General features: G+C 43.4%; 1 protein-coding gene across 1 annotated transcript in view; it reads right to left on the bottom strand.

Annotated features, from left to right (window-relative positions):
* The window catches only part of LOC139373332 (RNA-binding motif, single-stranded-interacting protein 3-like), a 397,992-nt gene that overhangs the window by 276,109 nt on the left and 103,487 nt on the right, over positions 1–18,396 (bottom strand). Inside the window, exon 3 of the mRNA XM_071113733.1 lies at positions 7,647–7,838. Within this exon, the coding sequence (XP_070969834.1) occupies positions 7,647–7,838 (192 nt within the window). The remainder of the gene's footprint in view (positions 1–7,646; positions 7,839–18,396) is intronic.

Genomic DNA, 18,396 nt, shown 5'->3' with positions numbered 1-18,396 from the left:
CACTTCTTTACTTAATATATACCAGCGACCTTCCTTATGCCTCATCTGACACTCAAGATACTGTATTTGCAGATGATACTACAATTTATACAGCAAGACAATCGGTTCAACAAGTACAGCAAGCTCTACAAGTAGATCTGGGAAATATCAGGGAGTGGGTTTGCCAGTACAAACTAGTTTTGAACGCCAAGAAAACCAAGGTTATCTTGGTCTGTTCCACCAGGAAAAGGCCAACACAATATGGGATGCAATTAAGTATTGAGGAAGTACAAATTGAGGAAGTGGCAGAAACCAAACTACTAGGGATGCAGCTAGACAACTGCTTGTCATAGTTGTCTCAAATAACTGATCTATGTAAAAAAATATATATGTATAATAATAATAACTGCATGCATGATCAGAATATTTACTGGGAAAGATTCTTAAACAAACAACCCAAGCATTAATTGTAAGTCAGGTGAACTACTGTTCTATGGTCTGGGGAGATGCATCAGCAAGTCAAATTAGGAGGATGCATGTGTGTAAATGTGTGTAAATTGTCTATGGTTGGTTAGTTGGTTCTCAGCTGGATAGAAATGTTGTGACGCTAATTAGCCATCAGCAAGCTGATAATATTAAAATGTCCATGTTAGGTCTGCTAAGCTAGCCAGTCTATCAGAGATCAATACAATTAGTGGGGTGGTAAAATTGTGTATTGTTGTGTGTTTTGTTATAGGTGGTACATACTCTGATTCCACTAGGTGTTTCCAACCCCAAGCTCTGCACAAAATGTGTCTGCCTTTATGGATTCACAGAATATATACAGGGCTCTGTAGCATCAAACAGATGTTAGATATTCTGATACTGTACATCCAAATAATGTTTATTTGTCTAAACCTAAAATACAGTGGAGTGTATAATATTTAATGCTAATTCAAAAATAACCGAATATTTAACAAGAATGTTATATGGTAAAAATACACAGTGTGTCTCAGGTGTAGTAAAGTGTGGAGAACTGTCGCTATAGATTGTTAAACAGATCATGTGATTTAAACAAAGATTTTTGGTATCCTTTACTGGAATTTACAGGATACTATTGTTTGGTGTAGCACAGAGAATTTTTGACCAACTTTAGCTCGGCGATCCTGCCTTGATTCATGGAAACGGGAGTCTCAATGTCCGTGTCCAGTTGCAGGGTGTCCGTTTACATTTCGAAAATGCTCCATTATTAAAATAAATACTTTATTTCTCCATGAAGTAATCCAACAGTGTACGCCGCCATCTTATTTATTTAAAGTCTTCTCTCATTGATCGAGACAGGTGAGTGTCCACCCCAAAGGGCTGCATGCCATGATGACAGACACCTGTCTCGATCAACGAGAGAAGACTTGAAATAGACAAGATGGCAGCGTACACATTGGTGAATTACTTCATGGAGCAAAATAATGTGTATTTACTCAATTAAAACTGACCACCTGAAACTGTACACCAACATTTTATGAGACTCCTGTTTCCACGAATCGAGGCCAAAGGCAGCATTGCCAAGGTAAGGTTGGTCAATCTTCGAATTTGCGTTGATGAGAGGAATCACTTGAAGCCACTGTGGCCTGGTCAGTTCTTTCAGTTTTGCGCTAAGTGTCCGCCTCCCTTTCAAAAAAGCCTTAGGGAAAGCACGGTGCCAGAGCACAAAGCACCAGCCCAAACAAGTTGTCTTTCAGCAATGAATCCGCTGATAGGAACATCGCTGAAAGATGTCCAATGACTCTATCGAACAAGGACAACCTTTATCTACACGGACAAAAACGTATAGTGCGCTCAGTATAACATAGAGCCTTTGCGAAATGTCACAAAGCAGTACTACATTTATTTTCAGCCCCCCCCACCACCACCCTCCTACTGACCTTGAGATGCCTCAGACATGATGACAACAAGACCAGATTCCCCCAGGGGGAAATTCCCCTTTAATTCATTTGTAAACATTTCTCAAAACTTAATTAAACTTTGACATTATGGGGTATTGTGTGTAGGCCAGTGCAACTAAATCTATTTAATCAATTTTAAATTCAGGCTGTAACAACAAAATGTGGAAAAAGTTAAGAGGTTTGAATACTTTCTGAAAGGGGAAAAGGGGATACCTAGTCAGTTGTAAAACTGAATGCCATCAAACGAAATGTGTCTTCCGCATTTGACCCACCCCCTCTGAATCGAAGAGGTGCGGGGGGGTTGCCTTAATCGACATCCACATCTTCGGCGCCCGGGGAACAGTGGGTTAACTGCCTTGCTCATTGGCAGAACTACAGATGTTTACCTTGTCAGCTCAGGGATTCGATCCAGCTAACTTTCGGTTACTGGCCCAACGCTAACCACAAGGCACTCTATATGTATATATCTACTTCAATTACTTCGGAAAGCTGTACATCGACTCGGTACTGTTACCCTGTGTATATAGCCAAGTTATCGTTAGTCATTGTGTATTTATTCAGTGTGTTATAATTTGTTTATATTATTTTTCTATTTTTCTCTCTGCGTTGTTTGGAAGGGCCCGTAACTAAGCATTTCACTGTTAGTCTACACCTGTTGTTTACAAAGCATGTGACAAATACAATTGGATTTGATTGATTTTATAGTAGCTCCATGAGCGGTGGTGCAATTAGCACAAGCTTGACTGCACAAATGTAATCAGCTGACAAGATTGTGCTAATGCAACGAGGCCAGTTAACCAGTCAAGGCATTCAAGAGAGACAAATCGTTGCATGAACATGATTCTCCAGTCCAGCCTGACCAGCTCTGGGAGGGCCATGTTGTCACAAACAGTTTGATAGTCTAGCAGTTAGGAGAAACACACCATCCTCATCACATTGCAAACATCTGGCAATGGTAAAATTGTAAAAAATCTAAACACATCCGTCTGGAACCACACCACCACCCAAAAACAAAAACAGGTCCTTGTGTTTCAAACTAAAATGTAGATTTTCCATGAGAGGACGGTTATGCAATTCTGACAACAAGCAAAAGATTACATTAATCGTGGTCTTGTCCTCAGCGAATAAAGGCACTATGTAGAGCCACATTCATATCAGTGAGCCTTGACTTGGGTTCCGTCCCAAATGGAATCTTAATACCTATATAGTGCACTACTTTCGACCAGGGCCCATGAGGCTCTGGTAAAAAGTAGTGCACTATAGTGAATAGGGTGTCAATTGGGACACACCCTTGATGTACTGGGTAACCATAGGAAGCTGAAGAAATGGCACTCTAGAATAACCTGCAGATCAAGTGTTTATCTTTGTGCACCATATGCACTTTTGACATCTTCCAGGTGATCTGGCATGTGCATGCAATTCAATAGGGTGTCCAAACAAAATCACGTATTTTGACCAATTGTTAAAACAATACGTTAATTGTGTAGATACTCCTCTAAGAAATGTACGATCATAATCTGTTCAAAAGTAACTGGAGTTTTTACCCTTGTAGGATGGTCAAAATTAGGGTGACTAAATCGATGTAGGCCAGAAAAAAAAAGTGGTCAAAAATCTGGAAAATAGCATTACGCCAGCTAGGCTGGATGCTGTGCGAGAATTAAGACGGTATGTAGATTAAGATTAAAATCTTTCGTCTCGATTCCTGAGGACACAAAACAATATAGAGGTAAGATAGATATTTATTTTGAGACATGGCATGTAGTATTTTCCTATTTTAGTATACGCTTTTCATTTTAATGCAAAATTCCTGTTATTTTTAGAAGATTTATCACAAAAACAAGCGTATCTCTGTGAAATTTCTCACAAAAACAAGCATATCTCTGTGAAATTTCACACAAAACCAAGCGTATCTCTGTGAAATCTCTCACAAAAACATGCATATCTCTGTGAAATTACCTAAATTACCCTCTTTATGCCTTCTTTTGTTGTTGCCCATAACAGAAGGGACATAACCGCAAAAAAGATTTACATCAGCTATTACATATGCATTATTCCAAACCACAGCTATAAGGGGAAGATAAATCATTCCACAAATGCAATAAACCACTGAGGAATTGGCACATTAACACGTATAGAATGAAGCAATGAAAGAAGGAGAAAGAGAATGACAGAATAAACAGAGTGAAAATATTAATGGAGAAAAAAATAAAAGGGGGAAAGGAGTGAGGAGGAGGAGGAGGAGGAGGACTTAATCGGCTGTGATTATTTGAAATGTCACTAAAAGGCCACCATTAATGTTACAAGGGAAATACAACCATTGGTGACCTTGTCCTATGTGTGTAAACTGTGTTATTGCCATCTATACATGTCTTTTAAACTCATTACCAAAGGGACAAGGAGGATCATTTTATTCCATTTGGACACCAAACGGAACAAGGAACATGGAATGCTTCTTTAACTTGATCTGTGTTGGAATACTCTTACTAACCGCACCAACTGTACTACTTGTGACATGAATTGAGTATATAGTATGCTTGTTGGTCATAGTATGGATATAGTTAGTGTGACAAAGGTTCACGGGTGTCGTACTAAATTCGCCAACATACGAAGTACACACGCAGAGGACAATATTTCTGTGCTTTTAGGGCACTTAATGCAATTCTTCAAAAAATGGGAGTGGCTTCAAGGTTTTCAGATTTGAAGAAAATAGCGGAAAATAATGAGCCGAGGCCCGATGAGAGCGAATAACAAATTCATTGAACTACTGTAGCTAATGACAAATGTTAAGAAAATGTTGAGCAATGAAAAGTAATGACTTTTCAAATAAGTTGCGTTACACTTGATGTTGGCTGCCAATTTGTTAGCTACGCTATCCTTACGAACCGCATAGCATTACAGCAGTATGTACTGGTATGTTAGCTAGTTACCTAACTAAGATGGCTACTAATACATCGAACTTGCCAGACAGTATATTAACTATCTGCTATCTAACTAACTACCCAATGTTTATTGACTTGATTATTCACATCCTTATTAGCTAAGTGGTATAGTCATTGTGCTTTTCAATGGACATTGTTAATTCTGGCTATCTACTCCGATTTCAGAGCACTCTCGTCTGATCGAATTTACGAACACACCCGAAATTGTAAAATGTCTAGCTAGACATGTGTTATGCTAACAAGCTAGCAAGAGGTTGCATAGCAACAGCATCAACTTCCGGTAGACAGACAGGTGAAGCTCTAGTATGCTCAACTGAAATGATACCGTTTGTTTACAGTATAATACAACTAACTAATAGTATATAGTACGTAGTATATACTCATTAAGTATGTAGTATACAGTATGTTAGTATGGGTATTCGAACACAGCTTATGTCTTTGTATTTTTCTAATAAATTCTCTACAGACCCGAAAATCCATTGAGCAAAACACAGCTAAACTCAAGGATACTAGCTAGACTCCAGGGTGCATCCCAAATGCCACTCTATTCCCTATATAGTGCACTACTTTTGACCAGTGCCCATAGCGCTTTGGTCAAAAGTAGTGCACTATATAGGGGATAGGGTGGCATTTGGTAGGCACACTAGCTGCAGGAGCAACCTTCCCAGCCAGCCTCTGAAGTACCCAATAACACAATGTGCCCTTTTTCAGCGATCATTAGGTTGTCAAGTTTTATTACACTCAAGCACCCGAAGGCCGGTCAATTTGCTGTGACCATTACCTGTACTGGTTAAGTGTTTGTTGAATGGTACACCAGAGGACTGCATGTGACATATGAGATAGAATACAGATGGAAGGCCTGTGGTGCTTGGCAATGGTATCCTTCATTCAACACAACTCATGCGTCTCCTCAGTCCTCGCTCCGGCAGATCACATCTCCTCCGCTCTTTCTCTCTTCCGACTTCCTCTGGTTCTGCTTTGTCATAATCCCATGTCTCCTCGGGGACATCCATCCCATATTAAAAGTGGAAATGTATCCGCTTCCATTGTAATTAGAAAACCACTGGAGGCGCAGGCGCTTGATCTCGGCTGGATCTGAGCGCCTCTCGTTATTTACTTGCCTCGCTCATCCGAGGGGACAGAGAGAGAGGCAGAGGTATCGGTTCTGTTTTTCATCGACTTCAACAAAAAAAAAACGTTTTTGCATGTAATTTGCTTAAAAACACAATGGCTGGGAAGGGGGGGGGGGGGGGGGGGGGGGGGGTTAGGATATGAGTCAACGAAAGTGCATGTTTTAAATGAAAGACCATGAGAAAATACACAAACCTTGAAGGATGGACGGATGAAGGCATGCTTTGTTTGCTAGGATCTGTCTGGCATAAACAATTCTAGGCGTTGCGAAACCTCCAATGGGTCCAAAGTGGTGACTTGTCTTGTAGATGCATGGCGGGGGAGGGACAAAAAACTAACAACCAGTAAGAAAACATCCGGCCTGGTTTCCCGTAAAAACAGCCCAGTAAAAGTGTGTGTCTGCGTGGTGTGGGAGTTGGGTCGAGGACAAGCCAGCCTTTGATGTATCCAGGGCTCAGATGGAGCTGAAACAGGTTAGCGGGAGACTGAGATCCACCAGCAGGGTGTGTCCAAGCATCCTACACAAACACTGAGGTCCACATGACGACCAGATGAGTCTAGGGTGTGTCCGTTTCTTTGTGAATCAGGTCCAGAGTTGTATTTACCAGATTCAGACACAGACAGTCACCACCCCTAGCCAGGTTCCAGAACTGTTTGTCCTGTCTTGCCAACTTCTATGGTTATTGTCGACAAGACGGCACAAACAGATCTGGGACCAGGCTAAATGACCCCTGCTCTAGTCAATAGGAGACATTCCTCAGGGATATGGCTGGGGAACATGCTGTACTGTACCAACGCTGCCACTCCTCACATAAACACAACTGACATGACCACAACCATAGTCAAAACCATGTTCATTTAAAAAAAACAAAAAAACATTTATAGACGGGCTGGCTGACAACGTCACGAAAATGATGAGCGTGCATTGATGTGGCCAGAAGCCGGGCTTTGCTATGATTTTGAACGGTCAGATAGCTAGTTGTATCTTGTTCTTGATACCATGTGTTGTTTTGAGGTGTTTCGAATTATTTCACGTCAATGCTAATATGGCTGAAATTCGCTAGCTAGCTAACCAACAACAGGAAGGATATATTTGGGAGACAGTACTACAGTCATACTGTGCAGCAGCATGTGTTGTTATTGTTAATAACACACTGAACTAAATCTAAGGTTCATTGAGCCAGCATTTTATCAACACAGTGGTAACATCAGAGAATGGTGTGCAACATGAAACAAAATGGAGACTGATGGTTATCACCTACTACGCTACAGTATGTTCAATCAGTCCTTCACACGCAAGTACTTCAGGGGGGTCTCTCCATGTTAGTGAATACAGGGGATCTGAGAGACGCATGGAAGGTGAGGGGGGTTTCAGAATGTTTGTTCGCGTTGGTGGGATCAGCCACATGTGTTGCCCACTACACACTGTATGTCAGTGTGAGAACAGATAAACATTCATTTCCCATTGAAGCTACAGTTCAGAGCTGTAGAGGGAGGGAGGTAAAGGGAGAGGGGGATAGAGTAGAAAGTAAAGAGAATAAGAGTGAGAGGCAGGAGTCTGACAGAGTGGGAAAGTGGGAGAGAGTGTGGAGAGTGTGGAGAGAGGGAGACGTGAGAGGGCGATGGAGAGTGCAAAGTGAGCATAGCTGTACAGTATGTGTTTGAGAGTACTCACTGCTGGCTGTCCCTGGCAGTAAGCGTAGCTGGTGTGGTGATGGAGGTGGGCCGGGTACTGCAGGCTGGAGCGGGGGTAGGAGACGGAGTGGCCACTACAGGCCCCCTGTACACTGCTGTTCCATTGGGAGCTAAAGCTTGCTGGGCTCATGGCCGTCTTCCTGCTGTGGTATCCTCTCACTGCTGCACTGGGCTGAGGGAGGAGGAGGGGGGGGGCAAATGTTAATATAATAATAATAATATAACATAATATATTTAGCAGACGCTTCTATCCAAAGGGAGTTACAATAGCGTGTGCATACATTTTCGTATGGGTGGCCACAGCGGGAGTTAAACCCTCGATCATGGCATTGCAAGGGTCATGATCTACCAACTGAGCCTCACAGGGCAAATTAATCACTACAAGTTGCCCTCTCTCTCCATGCAAACCCTCACAACCGGGAGCCCACACATTTACCTGAAACCATCGCAGAAGAGGGGAGGAGGGGGCTGTTGATGAAAATTCTCCATTCTGGGGATTCTGGAACGTTCTCACGTTCTATTTTCCCGCCTCCATTTGCTGCTGAGCAGCTGTTGACAAACACCCCTCCCAACCCACACCAGTCACGGTCTAGATGTGTTCTTGCTAGAAATGTGCCGATGGGTTTGATAAGATGCTTGGATTAGAGTCTGGCAACGTGCAGCCCGTTTGGCATGATGTGTGGGTATTAGCAGGGCACAGGAGCCACTGCGGTAAAACCTGCTGACAGGCAAAGTTCACACTGCTCTAAGAGGGATGCCTGTAGCCAACTATGACTACTGGAGCAAGGAGGACTCTGGAACTACAGAGGCTGGTCTTTTGACTAACACACTGAAAGAGATGAAATGACAAAAGGAGAGATGGAAAAAGGGATACATAAAATAAAAGACTGACAGAGAGTTGTGTGTGTTAGGATGACGCACCACAACTAATCTATCAATTTTACTACAGGCATTTTTATCCAAATTCCACTCTGCTGTAGTGTCTGCAGATTATGTTTATGACAAAGGGAATTATTATTTGTGAAATAAGAGGATCATACATGAAGAGCCATATTTTAGTTCAGTGTATCTGTGAGGCATGCGAAGTAAAAACCCTCAGATGAACTGCAGCTACAGTATACAGTCTGTGCCCACGGAAAGTATTTAGACCCCTTGACCACATTTTGTTACCTTACGGCCTTATTCTAAAAATAGATTAAATAAAAAACAAATCCTAATCAATCTACACACAATACCCCATAATGACAATGTGAAAACAGGTTTTTAGAAACAATCAGGCCTTTACGATAGAGTGGCCAGACGGAAGCCACTCCTCAGTAAAAGACACATGACAGCCCGCTTGGAATTTGCCAAAAGGCACCTGAAGACTCTCAGACCATGAGGAACAAGAGTCCGTGGTCTGATGAAATCAAGATTGAACTCTTTGACCTGAATGCCAAGCGTCCCATCTGGAGGAAACCTGGCACCATCACTAGGGTGAAGCATGGTGGTGGCAGCATCATGCTGTGGGGATGTTTTTCAGTAGCAGGAACTGGGAGACTAGTTAGGATCAAGGCAAAGATGGATGGAGCAAAGCACAGAGAGATCCTTGATGAAAACCTGCTCCAGAGCGCTCAGGACCTCAGACTGGGGCAAAGGTTCACCTTCCAACTGGACAACAACCCTAAGCACACAGCCAAGAAAAGGCAGGAGTGGCTTCGGGACAAGTCTCTGAATGTCCTTGAGTGGCCCAGCCAGAGCCCGGATTTAGACCCGATCAAACATCTCTAGAGACACCTGGAAATAGCTGTGCAGCAACGCTCCTCATCCAACCTGACAGGGAGAGGATCTGCAGAGAAGAATGGGAGAAACTCCCCAAATACAGCTGTGCCATGCTTGTAGCATCACACCCAAGAAGACTCAATGCTGTAATCGCTGCCAAAGGTGTTTAAGCAAAGTACTGATTAATGGGTCTGAATACTTATGCAAATGTAATATTTCAGTTTTTAATTTGTAATAAATTAGCAAAAAATTCTAAAACCCTGTTTTTGCTTTTTCATTATGAGTATTGTGTGTAGTTGATGAGGAATGAGGAAGCAGGATAAATGCATTTCTACTGTGTTAGTCTATGAAGTGGCCTTAAAGCTTTATGAAAACACATAGAAATACTGTAGAGTGAGTTCGTCAATGAGTCAATAATAGCTGTGTGGGCAAGAGATAGCATTGAACACACATTTATTGCTGCAGTGAAGTATGCATCAATGGCGAGAACTAAAGTGCAGTATCAAGAGCAGCCATGACTATTATACAGACATTCCAACAGCCATAATCAGAAGAGTAGCATTCGTACATTAATCGCAATGGCCGAAACTTTAAGGGCAGTATTCACTAGTTTGTAGAGTTTATGTTCTGCCTAGAGCTAAGCAGCCATGTTCATTAGGCATATAAATGAGGACAATTGAGGCAGAGCTCATGTTCCAATGCAGAGGTATTTGTCCAGGCCAATAACTCTCTGGGGAGAGATATGTTTATATATACTGAACCAAAATATAAATGCAACATGTAAAGTCCCATGTTTCATGAGCTGAAATAAAAGATCCAAGCAATGTTCCATACGCACAAAAAATGTCTTTCTTTCAAATTTTGTGCACAAATTTGTTTACATCCCTGTTAGTGAGCATTTCTCCTTTGCCAAGACAATCCATCCACCTGACAGTTGTGGCAAATCAATAAGCTAAACAGCATGATCATTATACAGGTGCACCTTGTGCTGGGGACAATAAAAGGCCACTCTAAAATGTGCAGTGTTGTTACATAACAGAATGCCACAGATGTCTCAAGTTTCGAGGGAGAGTGCAATTGGCATGCTGACTGCAGGAATGTCCACCAGAGCTGTTGCCAGAGAATTTGAATGTTCATTTCTCTACCAATGTCCCTTTAGAGAATTTGGCAGCACGTCCAACTGGCCTCACAAACCGAAGACCACCTGGGCCTCCACATCAAGCTTCTTCACCATCGTCTGAGACCAGCCACCTGGACAGCGGATGAAACTGAGGAATGCTTCTGTCTGTAATAAAGCCCTTTTGTGGGGAAATGCCCTCCCAAGCCCACCAATGCTGAGCCTCTGCCCGAGCCCCTGCCGAGTCATTTGAAATCCATTCAGTATATGTTTTATTCACGCGTTATACAAGACTACAGAATCATTGACATGCGGCTAAAGCTCCTACGGGCACAGAGATATTCAGCCACATCATACGGGGAAGGGGGCTGTTTCTTAAACAAGAAGGGGAGATCTGAGGGTCTTGACACTCCGAGACTGGAATGTGTGTTTGTTCCCCAGACTCTGGCTTCGTGTCACAGGCTTTCAGCAGCTCATCAGAGCCTTACACGCTGCTCATATTTCTCCATTTTATATCAGGGCAATCGGCTCTGTCTTTTCCTGTTCTGATGGGCATGTTATACATGCGGATGAACAGATGTGTATGCACTCAGATATGTAAACGTGCACTTTAAACACAATACTTCCACTGTAATACAATAGAAGGTCTATATAAATGGAGCTTGGATTAATATTTGTTCCAGAAAGTCCCCCTTTATATCATAATGTGTTCCACAAACAGAGGTACGTGTGTTATCTTCTTGGTACAATATGTTTATTCAGTCTGAGGGAAAAGGATAATGTAATGATTCAAATTCAGCTTACTGGAGTGTTATCTGTACCATTTGTTCCAACCAAAATACACGTCCCATAAATTAGGGGGGATAAATGCCTCACTTTCAATGATGAGGAAGTGAGTAGGAGGTTGTTACTACATGCATACGTTTAGGAGGAGTTAAGGAACCAGAACACAGTGTCTGCATCCCAAATGGCACCATATTCCCTTTAGGGCTTTAGCACCTAGGGCTCTGGTCAAAAGTAATGCATTATAGGGAAGAGGGTGCCATTTGGGACAGATCCAGTGTCTCTCAGGCTACCATTTAGTTTTTTTTCCACCGTCTCTTCCCATCAATGAAACTGTGTGAGGAAGGAAGGGCGCCCCAGGACAGACGTATGGAATACAGAGCTCATTTGTCCTCCCTCTCGCATGAAAAATGCCTCTTTATATAGTATGTAGTTGATAGGCCTATGGACTATAAAAATACCAAATGTCTTTTGAGAGTAGTGGGAGTCCACTGAAGACCAAATTGAAAATATGAAAATAAACTCCAAAACTTTTGGGTTAACCTCACCATGTGGTTCCCCCTCAGAAGAATACGATCTGACAAAATGATTCCTTGTGTTCGAGGAAATATATTGGAGCATGAAATCCCCGACACAAACCGAAAACAGTGGTGTGAAAACCAACTACATCAAATCATAGACACGTCCGATTGCTTTTATATTGGGGTGATTTAACAGAAATACAACTCTGTGAAATCCTCAAGTTGCACAGTATCCTGTGCAATATCGACTTTCTCGTAGGATGAGTCTAATAGGCTGAAGCTACAGCCCTTTTTCCCCACAAGTTATCTAAGATCATGTTTATTTTTTCCCACAAGTTATCTAAGATCATGTTTCTTTTTTTCCACAAGTTATCTAAGATCATGTTTCTTTTTCCCCACAAGTTATCTAAGATCATGTTTCTTTTTTTCCACAAGTTATCTAAGATCATGTTTCTTTTTTCCCCACAAGTTATCTAAGATCGTGTTTCTTTTTTTCCTCAAGTTATCTAAGATCATGTTTCTTTTTCCCCACAAGTTATCTAAGATCATGTTTATTTTTTCCCCACAAGTTATCTAAGATCATGTTTCTTTTTTCCCCACAAGTTATCTACGATCATGTTTCTTTTTTCCCCACAAGTTATCTACGATCATGTTTCTTTTTTTCCTCAAGTTATCTAAGATCATGTTTCTTTTTTTCCTCAAGTTATCTAAGATAATTGTTCTTTTTTTCCACAAGTTATCTAAGATCATGTTTCTTTTTCCCCACAAGTTATCTACGATCATGTTTCTTTTTTTCCTCAAGTTATCTAAGATCATGTTTCTTTTTTTCCTCAAGTTATCTAAGATAATTGTTCTTTTTTTCCACAAGTTATCTAAGATCATGTTTCTTTTTCCCCACAAGTTATCTAAGATCATGTTTCTTTTTTCCCCACAAGTTATCTAAGATCATGTTTCTTTTTTTCCTCAAGTTATCTAAGATCATGTTTCTTTTTTTCCTCAAGTTATCTAAGATAATTTTTCTTTTTTTCCACAAGTTATCTAAGATCATGTTTATTTTCCCCCACAAGTTATCTAAGATCATATTTCTTTTTTTCCTCAAGTTATCTAAGATCATTTTTCTTTTTTCCACAAGTTATCTAAGATCATGTTTATTTTCCCCCACACGTTATCTAAGATCATGTTTCTTTTTCCCCACAAGTTATCTAAGATCATGTTTCTTTTTCCCCACAAGTTATCTAAGATCATGTTTAGGGTTTGAGTAGGGTTTGTGACTTCTAGATCGCAGACAGCAATGCCTGAGCTAAGCTTCCTGTTGGTCTTGCTTTGCCCGTGCTAAGCTTCCTGTTGGCCTCGCTTTGCTCGGGCTAAGCTTCCTGTTGGCCTCGCTTTGCTCGGGCTAAGCTTCCTGTTGGCCTTGCTTTGCTCGGGCTAAGCTTCCTGTTGGTCTTGCTTTGCCCGTGCTAAGCTTCCTGTTGGCCTCGCTTTCCTCGGGCTAAGCTTCCTGTTGGTCTTGCTTTGCTCGGGCTAAGCCCTCCATTGAAGGAGCAGGGGTCCCACCTCAAAGAATTGTTCCCTCCCCTTCTCCATTGTGCTGTCTCCTGTACAGTCGAGACTCAAGACAACGGTTATCGAAAATGACAGAGAAACCACCATTACACGGATGTAAACATTACATCACTTGTTGGGTCTCATTTGAAACCCCTAAGGTGCCGATGGAAATTTGGCTCCTCATGCTGAAAGTTCCAAAACTCGATCCCCAATGAGTAAATAACAGAGTGCCAAAGTACTTTCATTAAGGGAGAAATGAGCGGTTTCAGGGTGAAAGACCAACCGACACAAAAGTCTCCCCAGATGGTATTAGCTAGGATATTGTCTTCCAGAGCGATCGCCACACCTCGTTGCCCCATTTGGCTGGGTATGAAAGAGATACAGCCTCACTGGCATCCCCCTGATAACTGGCTTCCCGAAACTTGCGTTGCGTGAAATAGGCCCCTCTGTCCCAGATGTTCTCCATCGCGTACCATCCCTACACACCTCGCCACCTTGCAAGACGCCGCCTTGTCTTTCTTTCAATATCTCTGTCAGAACTCAGGTGGGAAGGGAAATGCTACTGGTTCCATGAGTCACTGCCCCCCCCCCCCCCTCCCCCCAACCGAGGCAGAGGATTGCATGGGTTCAAGTGTAACCAAGGCAACAGGGTGCCAAACCCCGCTAGTTGGGAAGAGTGTGGGAAGTCTGACAGGTTCACACTTCTCTCTGGATTGTTTCTCTACGGAGGATTGAGAGTGAGAACTTACCCAATGGCTTTCTACGGTAGCTATAGCTATCGCAGGGGGCTGAAGAGGGCCAGCATTCTCTCTCTCTCTCTCTTTCCCTGCTTCGTTTCATGCTCCAAACACTTGAAGATCTGAGACGGTGGCTGGTGGAGGGGTGTAACCAAGGCAACCGGGTCAGAATGCAACATTATACATGGGGTAGCTGCCTGACAACATCTCAAACAGGCTGCATAACCTTGGACTTGGGGCAGCAGCTTTGAGTATAGAGGCAGACTGCTGCCCAACTGTTCTCAAAATCCCTACTGACCCATATTCACCACATACATTACACAACTATAAACCTACCTGTTTTGCAGTGTGCCGCTACCTTCAAGAATTTGACAGAGACACATATTTGACAGATAGAACACCATTCATGTTTTATTTCAGTTCGAAGAGACAATAACGTCTTCTGCAAACAGAGCTCTGATGCTGGACAGTGGTGTGAAGCCCTCTGAGGTGTTGATAAGGGGATTTACTGGGTTGTCTCTAACCTGAGAAACTCCCTGTTGAACCAAGATGTCCATTCTACAAAGTAGCCCCTGAACCCCATGTCTGAGTCTTATCCATCCTCTCCAAATGTTATTCCTGGCCCTGACACATGTTTATGCACTGATGAACCTGGGGCCAGGGGGTTGGATACTGCTGTGAAGCCGGAGTGTTGAGTACCGCTGTGAAGCCGGAGTGTTGGGTACCGCTGTGAAGCCGGAGTGTTGGGTACTGCTGTGAAGCCGGAGTGTTGAGTACCGCTGTGAAGCCGGAGTGTTGAGTACCGCTGTGAAGCCGGAGTGTTGAATACCGCTGTGAAGCCGGAGTGTTGAGTACCGCTGTGAAGCCGGAGTGTTGAGTACCGCTGTGAAGCCGGAGTGTTGAGTACCGCTGTGAAGCCGGAGTGTTGAATACCACTGTGAAGCCGGAGTGTTGAATACCGCTGTGAAGCCGGAGTGTTGGGTACTGCTGTGAAGCCGGAGTGTTGAGTACCGCTACGACGTTGGATGTGAAGCCGCCTGCATCCTGGAGCTCTTCTTTTCTGGGAGGTGACTGACTGACTCGTCTACAGTCGTTAACGCAGCCTCCTAGGCGGTGTCCCCAATGACACCCCATGCCCCATATAGTGCACTACTATGGGTCCTGGTTAAAAGAAAGACACTATATAGGGAATAGGGTGCCATTTGGGACACATCTCAAGTATCAAGGGCTGCTCTGCTCCGCCTTCTGATACCTAACCCTCTCCAGAAATCCGAGAGCTCTCTTCAATGACCCATGTTTGGATACGTTGAGAAAAGAAGCAGTGGTTCGCCCCCCAAAGGAGAAAAGACTAAAACATTTACAAGAAGGTACTTCAGCAAAAGGGCAGACTGAGGTCATGACCATATACAGTCATTGGATGAGGAACGGGAGCAGCAAAATAACTGACTGCTTTCTCACTGTACAGTATGTGAAACCAATGCAAGAACGCAAAAGTATGCAAATCTACCCAGCGACAAGGTTCATTATGACATACTGTAAGTACACCCATCAGACACTTCACATCAGAGAACAGGAAGCCCTGTCTGAAAGCCGAAATGCCACGCACAGTAATGCACTGTGCTATAACCTGTTAGCAGCGGTGCTGAACACCTGAATGCTGTATAGAGTGCCTGCTAATGCTTACAGCAGTTATCCACAATGATTACAGCAGTTAACCACTGTTTCACCCACACGGTGTCTAAGTGACTCACACCTACACAGGAATGTTCTGTCTCTGACATCAGACCCAGCTCTCTCTCTTTCCCTCTGTATCTCTCTCTTTCCTCTCTTTGTCTATCAATCTCTCCTTCTCTCGAGCTCCCTCTTGCTCTCTCCCTCTCTTTTTATTCTCTCTCCTTCTCCGTCTCTTACTATGTCCCCCCTCTCTCTCTCTCTTCATCTCCCTGTCTCCCTCTCCTTCCATTCCTCCCATCCCCCTTTCTCCACCCCTCTCTCTCTCTCTCGCTCTCTCTCTCTCTCTCAGTCAGGAGATGATGGATGCCTGTGAAATGCCCCTCAGTAGAGGAGAGTAAATCCCTGGTGACTCACAGAGGGGCATCCCATTAGAACAACACCTGTGCACTGGCAGGTACAGTGTCATGGGTCCACTAAGTGATGCAGCATGCTCAGTAGTCTGTACTCATAGTGCTGGGGATGGGGACCATATAGACTGGCTTGAAAAAAGTACTTCCAAAAAGTACCTCAATGAATGCATCATGACATGTTTGGTGGAAACATTAACATACAGTAACTATATAGCAAATATTACAGTAAGTCTTCTGTTTGATTACAAAAAATGATCAATATATATATAACTTTTGGGTGGAATTAAAAGTCCCTGTAGTGCGGCAGTGGAATCTCGCGTCTGTTAGTACATGCGTGAAACAGCTGTCCCTCTCCCAGTGTGGTGAGGTGGCGTAGTGTGTTCCATGGCAGCGTCTGTCAGAGCCTGTTTAAATCTGAGAAGGCTGAGTCACAAATGGCCCCTTATTCTCTCTATAGTGCACTACTTTTGACTAGAGCCCTATGGGCCCTGGTCAAACGTAGGGTGTTATATAGGGAACAGGGTTTGGGATGCACTTTGAGAGAGTGAGCCGGTCGCCCTGCAGTGTCCTTGGGTCTGTTGCCTGCATTCCCTAGCTCCAGATGGGCCGGGGTGCAGCGGGTGCTGCAGCACGTCTCTGAATGACAGGCACTCGGACTCCAGATGCCTTGCTGCTCTTTCTGGGGCCAGATACCCTGCACTGTACCTTTGAAACTCACACATCTGTGTGCATCAGGGCACATACCATACTATGCATCGGGGTACAACCTATGTATGAGAAAACACACACATGGTTTCCTACAAATGTGACACTGATGGCATTATTTTAGTATGTAGGTTTTGACCATCCAAATATGTATGCACATAAGCACTCTCTCTCTCTCTCTCTGTGTGTGTGTGTGTTGTGTTTTCTCCATCAGATCCCCATGGAGGCTGGGAGATGAAGAATGACAGAACGAAGTTTGAGAAATACCGCAGTCCTCAATAAAAGTATATTTTCTCAACCCTTTGTCTCTACAGAATATGATCATTTTCCTTTCAATTCAATAATGTTTTTGTGCTCAAATGAAAACTGTAATGTATGGCTTAGAGTTGTAGTTCTCATATGAGGCTTGTCTCCAGAATGACTAATTGAATGCTTGTAAGAATTGTTGTATGCAACCATCAAGACCAAGTTTCCTTGAGGGATTCTTTGCTTGTCTTTCATATACGTTGTCTGAATATAGCCCTTTTACGTGTTTGACCATGCTTGCATTGTTTCTCATTCTACTGAAGGTGTTGTAAATTTTTTTGCTAAACAACTATTCACAATTTCACTTCACCGAATTAAGAAACAACTAAAACAGTTGTAGAGCCCGACCGATATGGGATTTTTGGATACGATAACAATTCCGATTTTAGTGGAAATATAAAAAATATATACACCGACTTAACCATGGCAAGGTGACCATAGTTATTCCCCCGTAAGGCAATCAAACAGGCAAAATGTCAGTACAGAGACAAAGTGGAGTCGCAATTCAACGGCTCAGACATGAGACGTATGTGGCATGGTCTACAGACAATCATGGATTACAAAGGGAAAACCAGCCACGTCAGCCACGCCTTGCTCCCAGACAAGCTAAACACCTTCTTCGCCCACTGTGAGCATAACACAGTGCTACTGTACCAATGCGGCCCGTTCCAAAGGACTGTGGGCTCTCCGTGGCCCACGTGAGAAAAACATTTAAACATGTTAACCCTCGCAGGGATGACAACAGTAGTAGGCCTGGTTGCCAACAATGACAAGACAGCCTACAGGGAGGAGGTGAGGGCCCTGGCAGAGTGGTGCCAGGAAAATAACCTCTCCCTCAACGTCAACAAAACAAAGGAACTGATCGTGGACTTCAGGAAATAGCAGCGGGAGCACCCCCCTATCCACATCGACGAGACCGGAGAAGGTGGAACGTTTCAAGTTCCTCGGCGTACACATCACTGACAACTTGAAATGGTCCACCACACAGACTGTGTGGTGAAGAAGGCGCAACAGCACCTCTTCAACCTCAGGAGACTGGAGAAATTTGGCATGGCCCCTAAGACCCTCAGAAACTTTTTTGTGCCACCTGGTACAGCAACTGCACCGCCCACAACCGCAGGGCTCTCCAGAGGGTGGTGCATCCTGCCCAACGCATCACTGGGGGTGC

The sequence above is a fragment of the Oncorhynchus clarkii genome, chromosome 18 (assembly GCF_045791955.1).
Source record: "Oncorhynchus clarkii lewisi isolate Uvic-CL-2024 chromosome 18, UVic_Ocla_1.0, whole genome shotgun sequence".
Lineage (NCBI taxonomy): Eukaryota > Metazoa > Chordata > Actinopteri > Salmoniformes > Salmonidae > Oncorhynchus > Oncorhynchus clarkii.
Note: the sequence above shows the minus strand (reverse complement) of the source record. Positions and strands in the feature narration are given on the sequence as shown.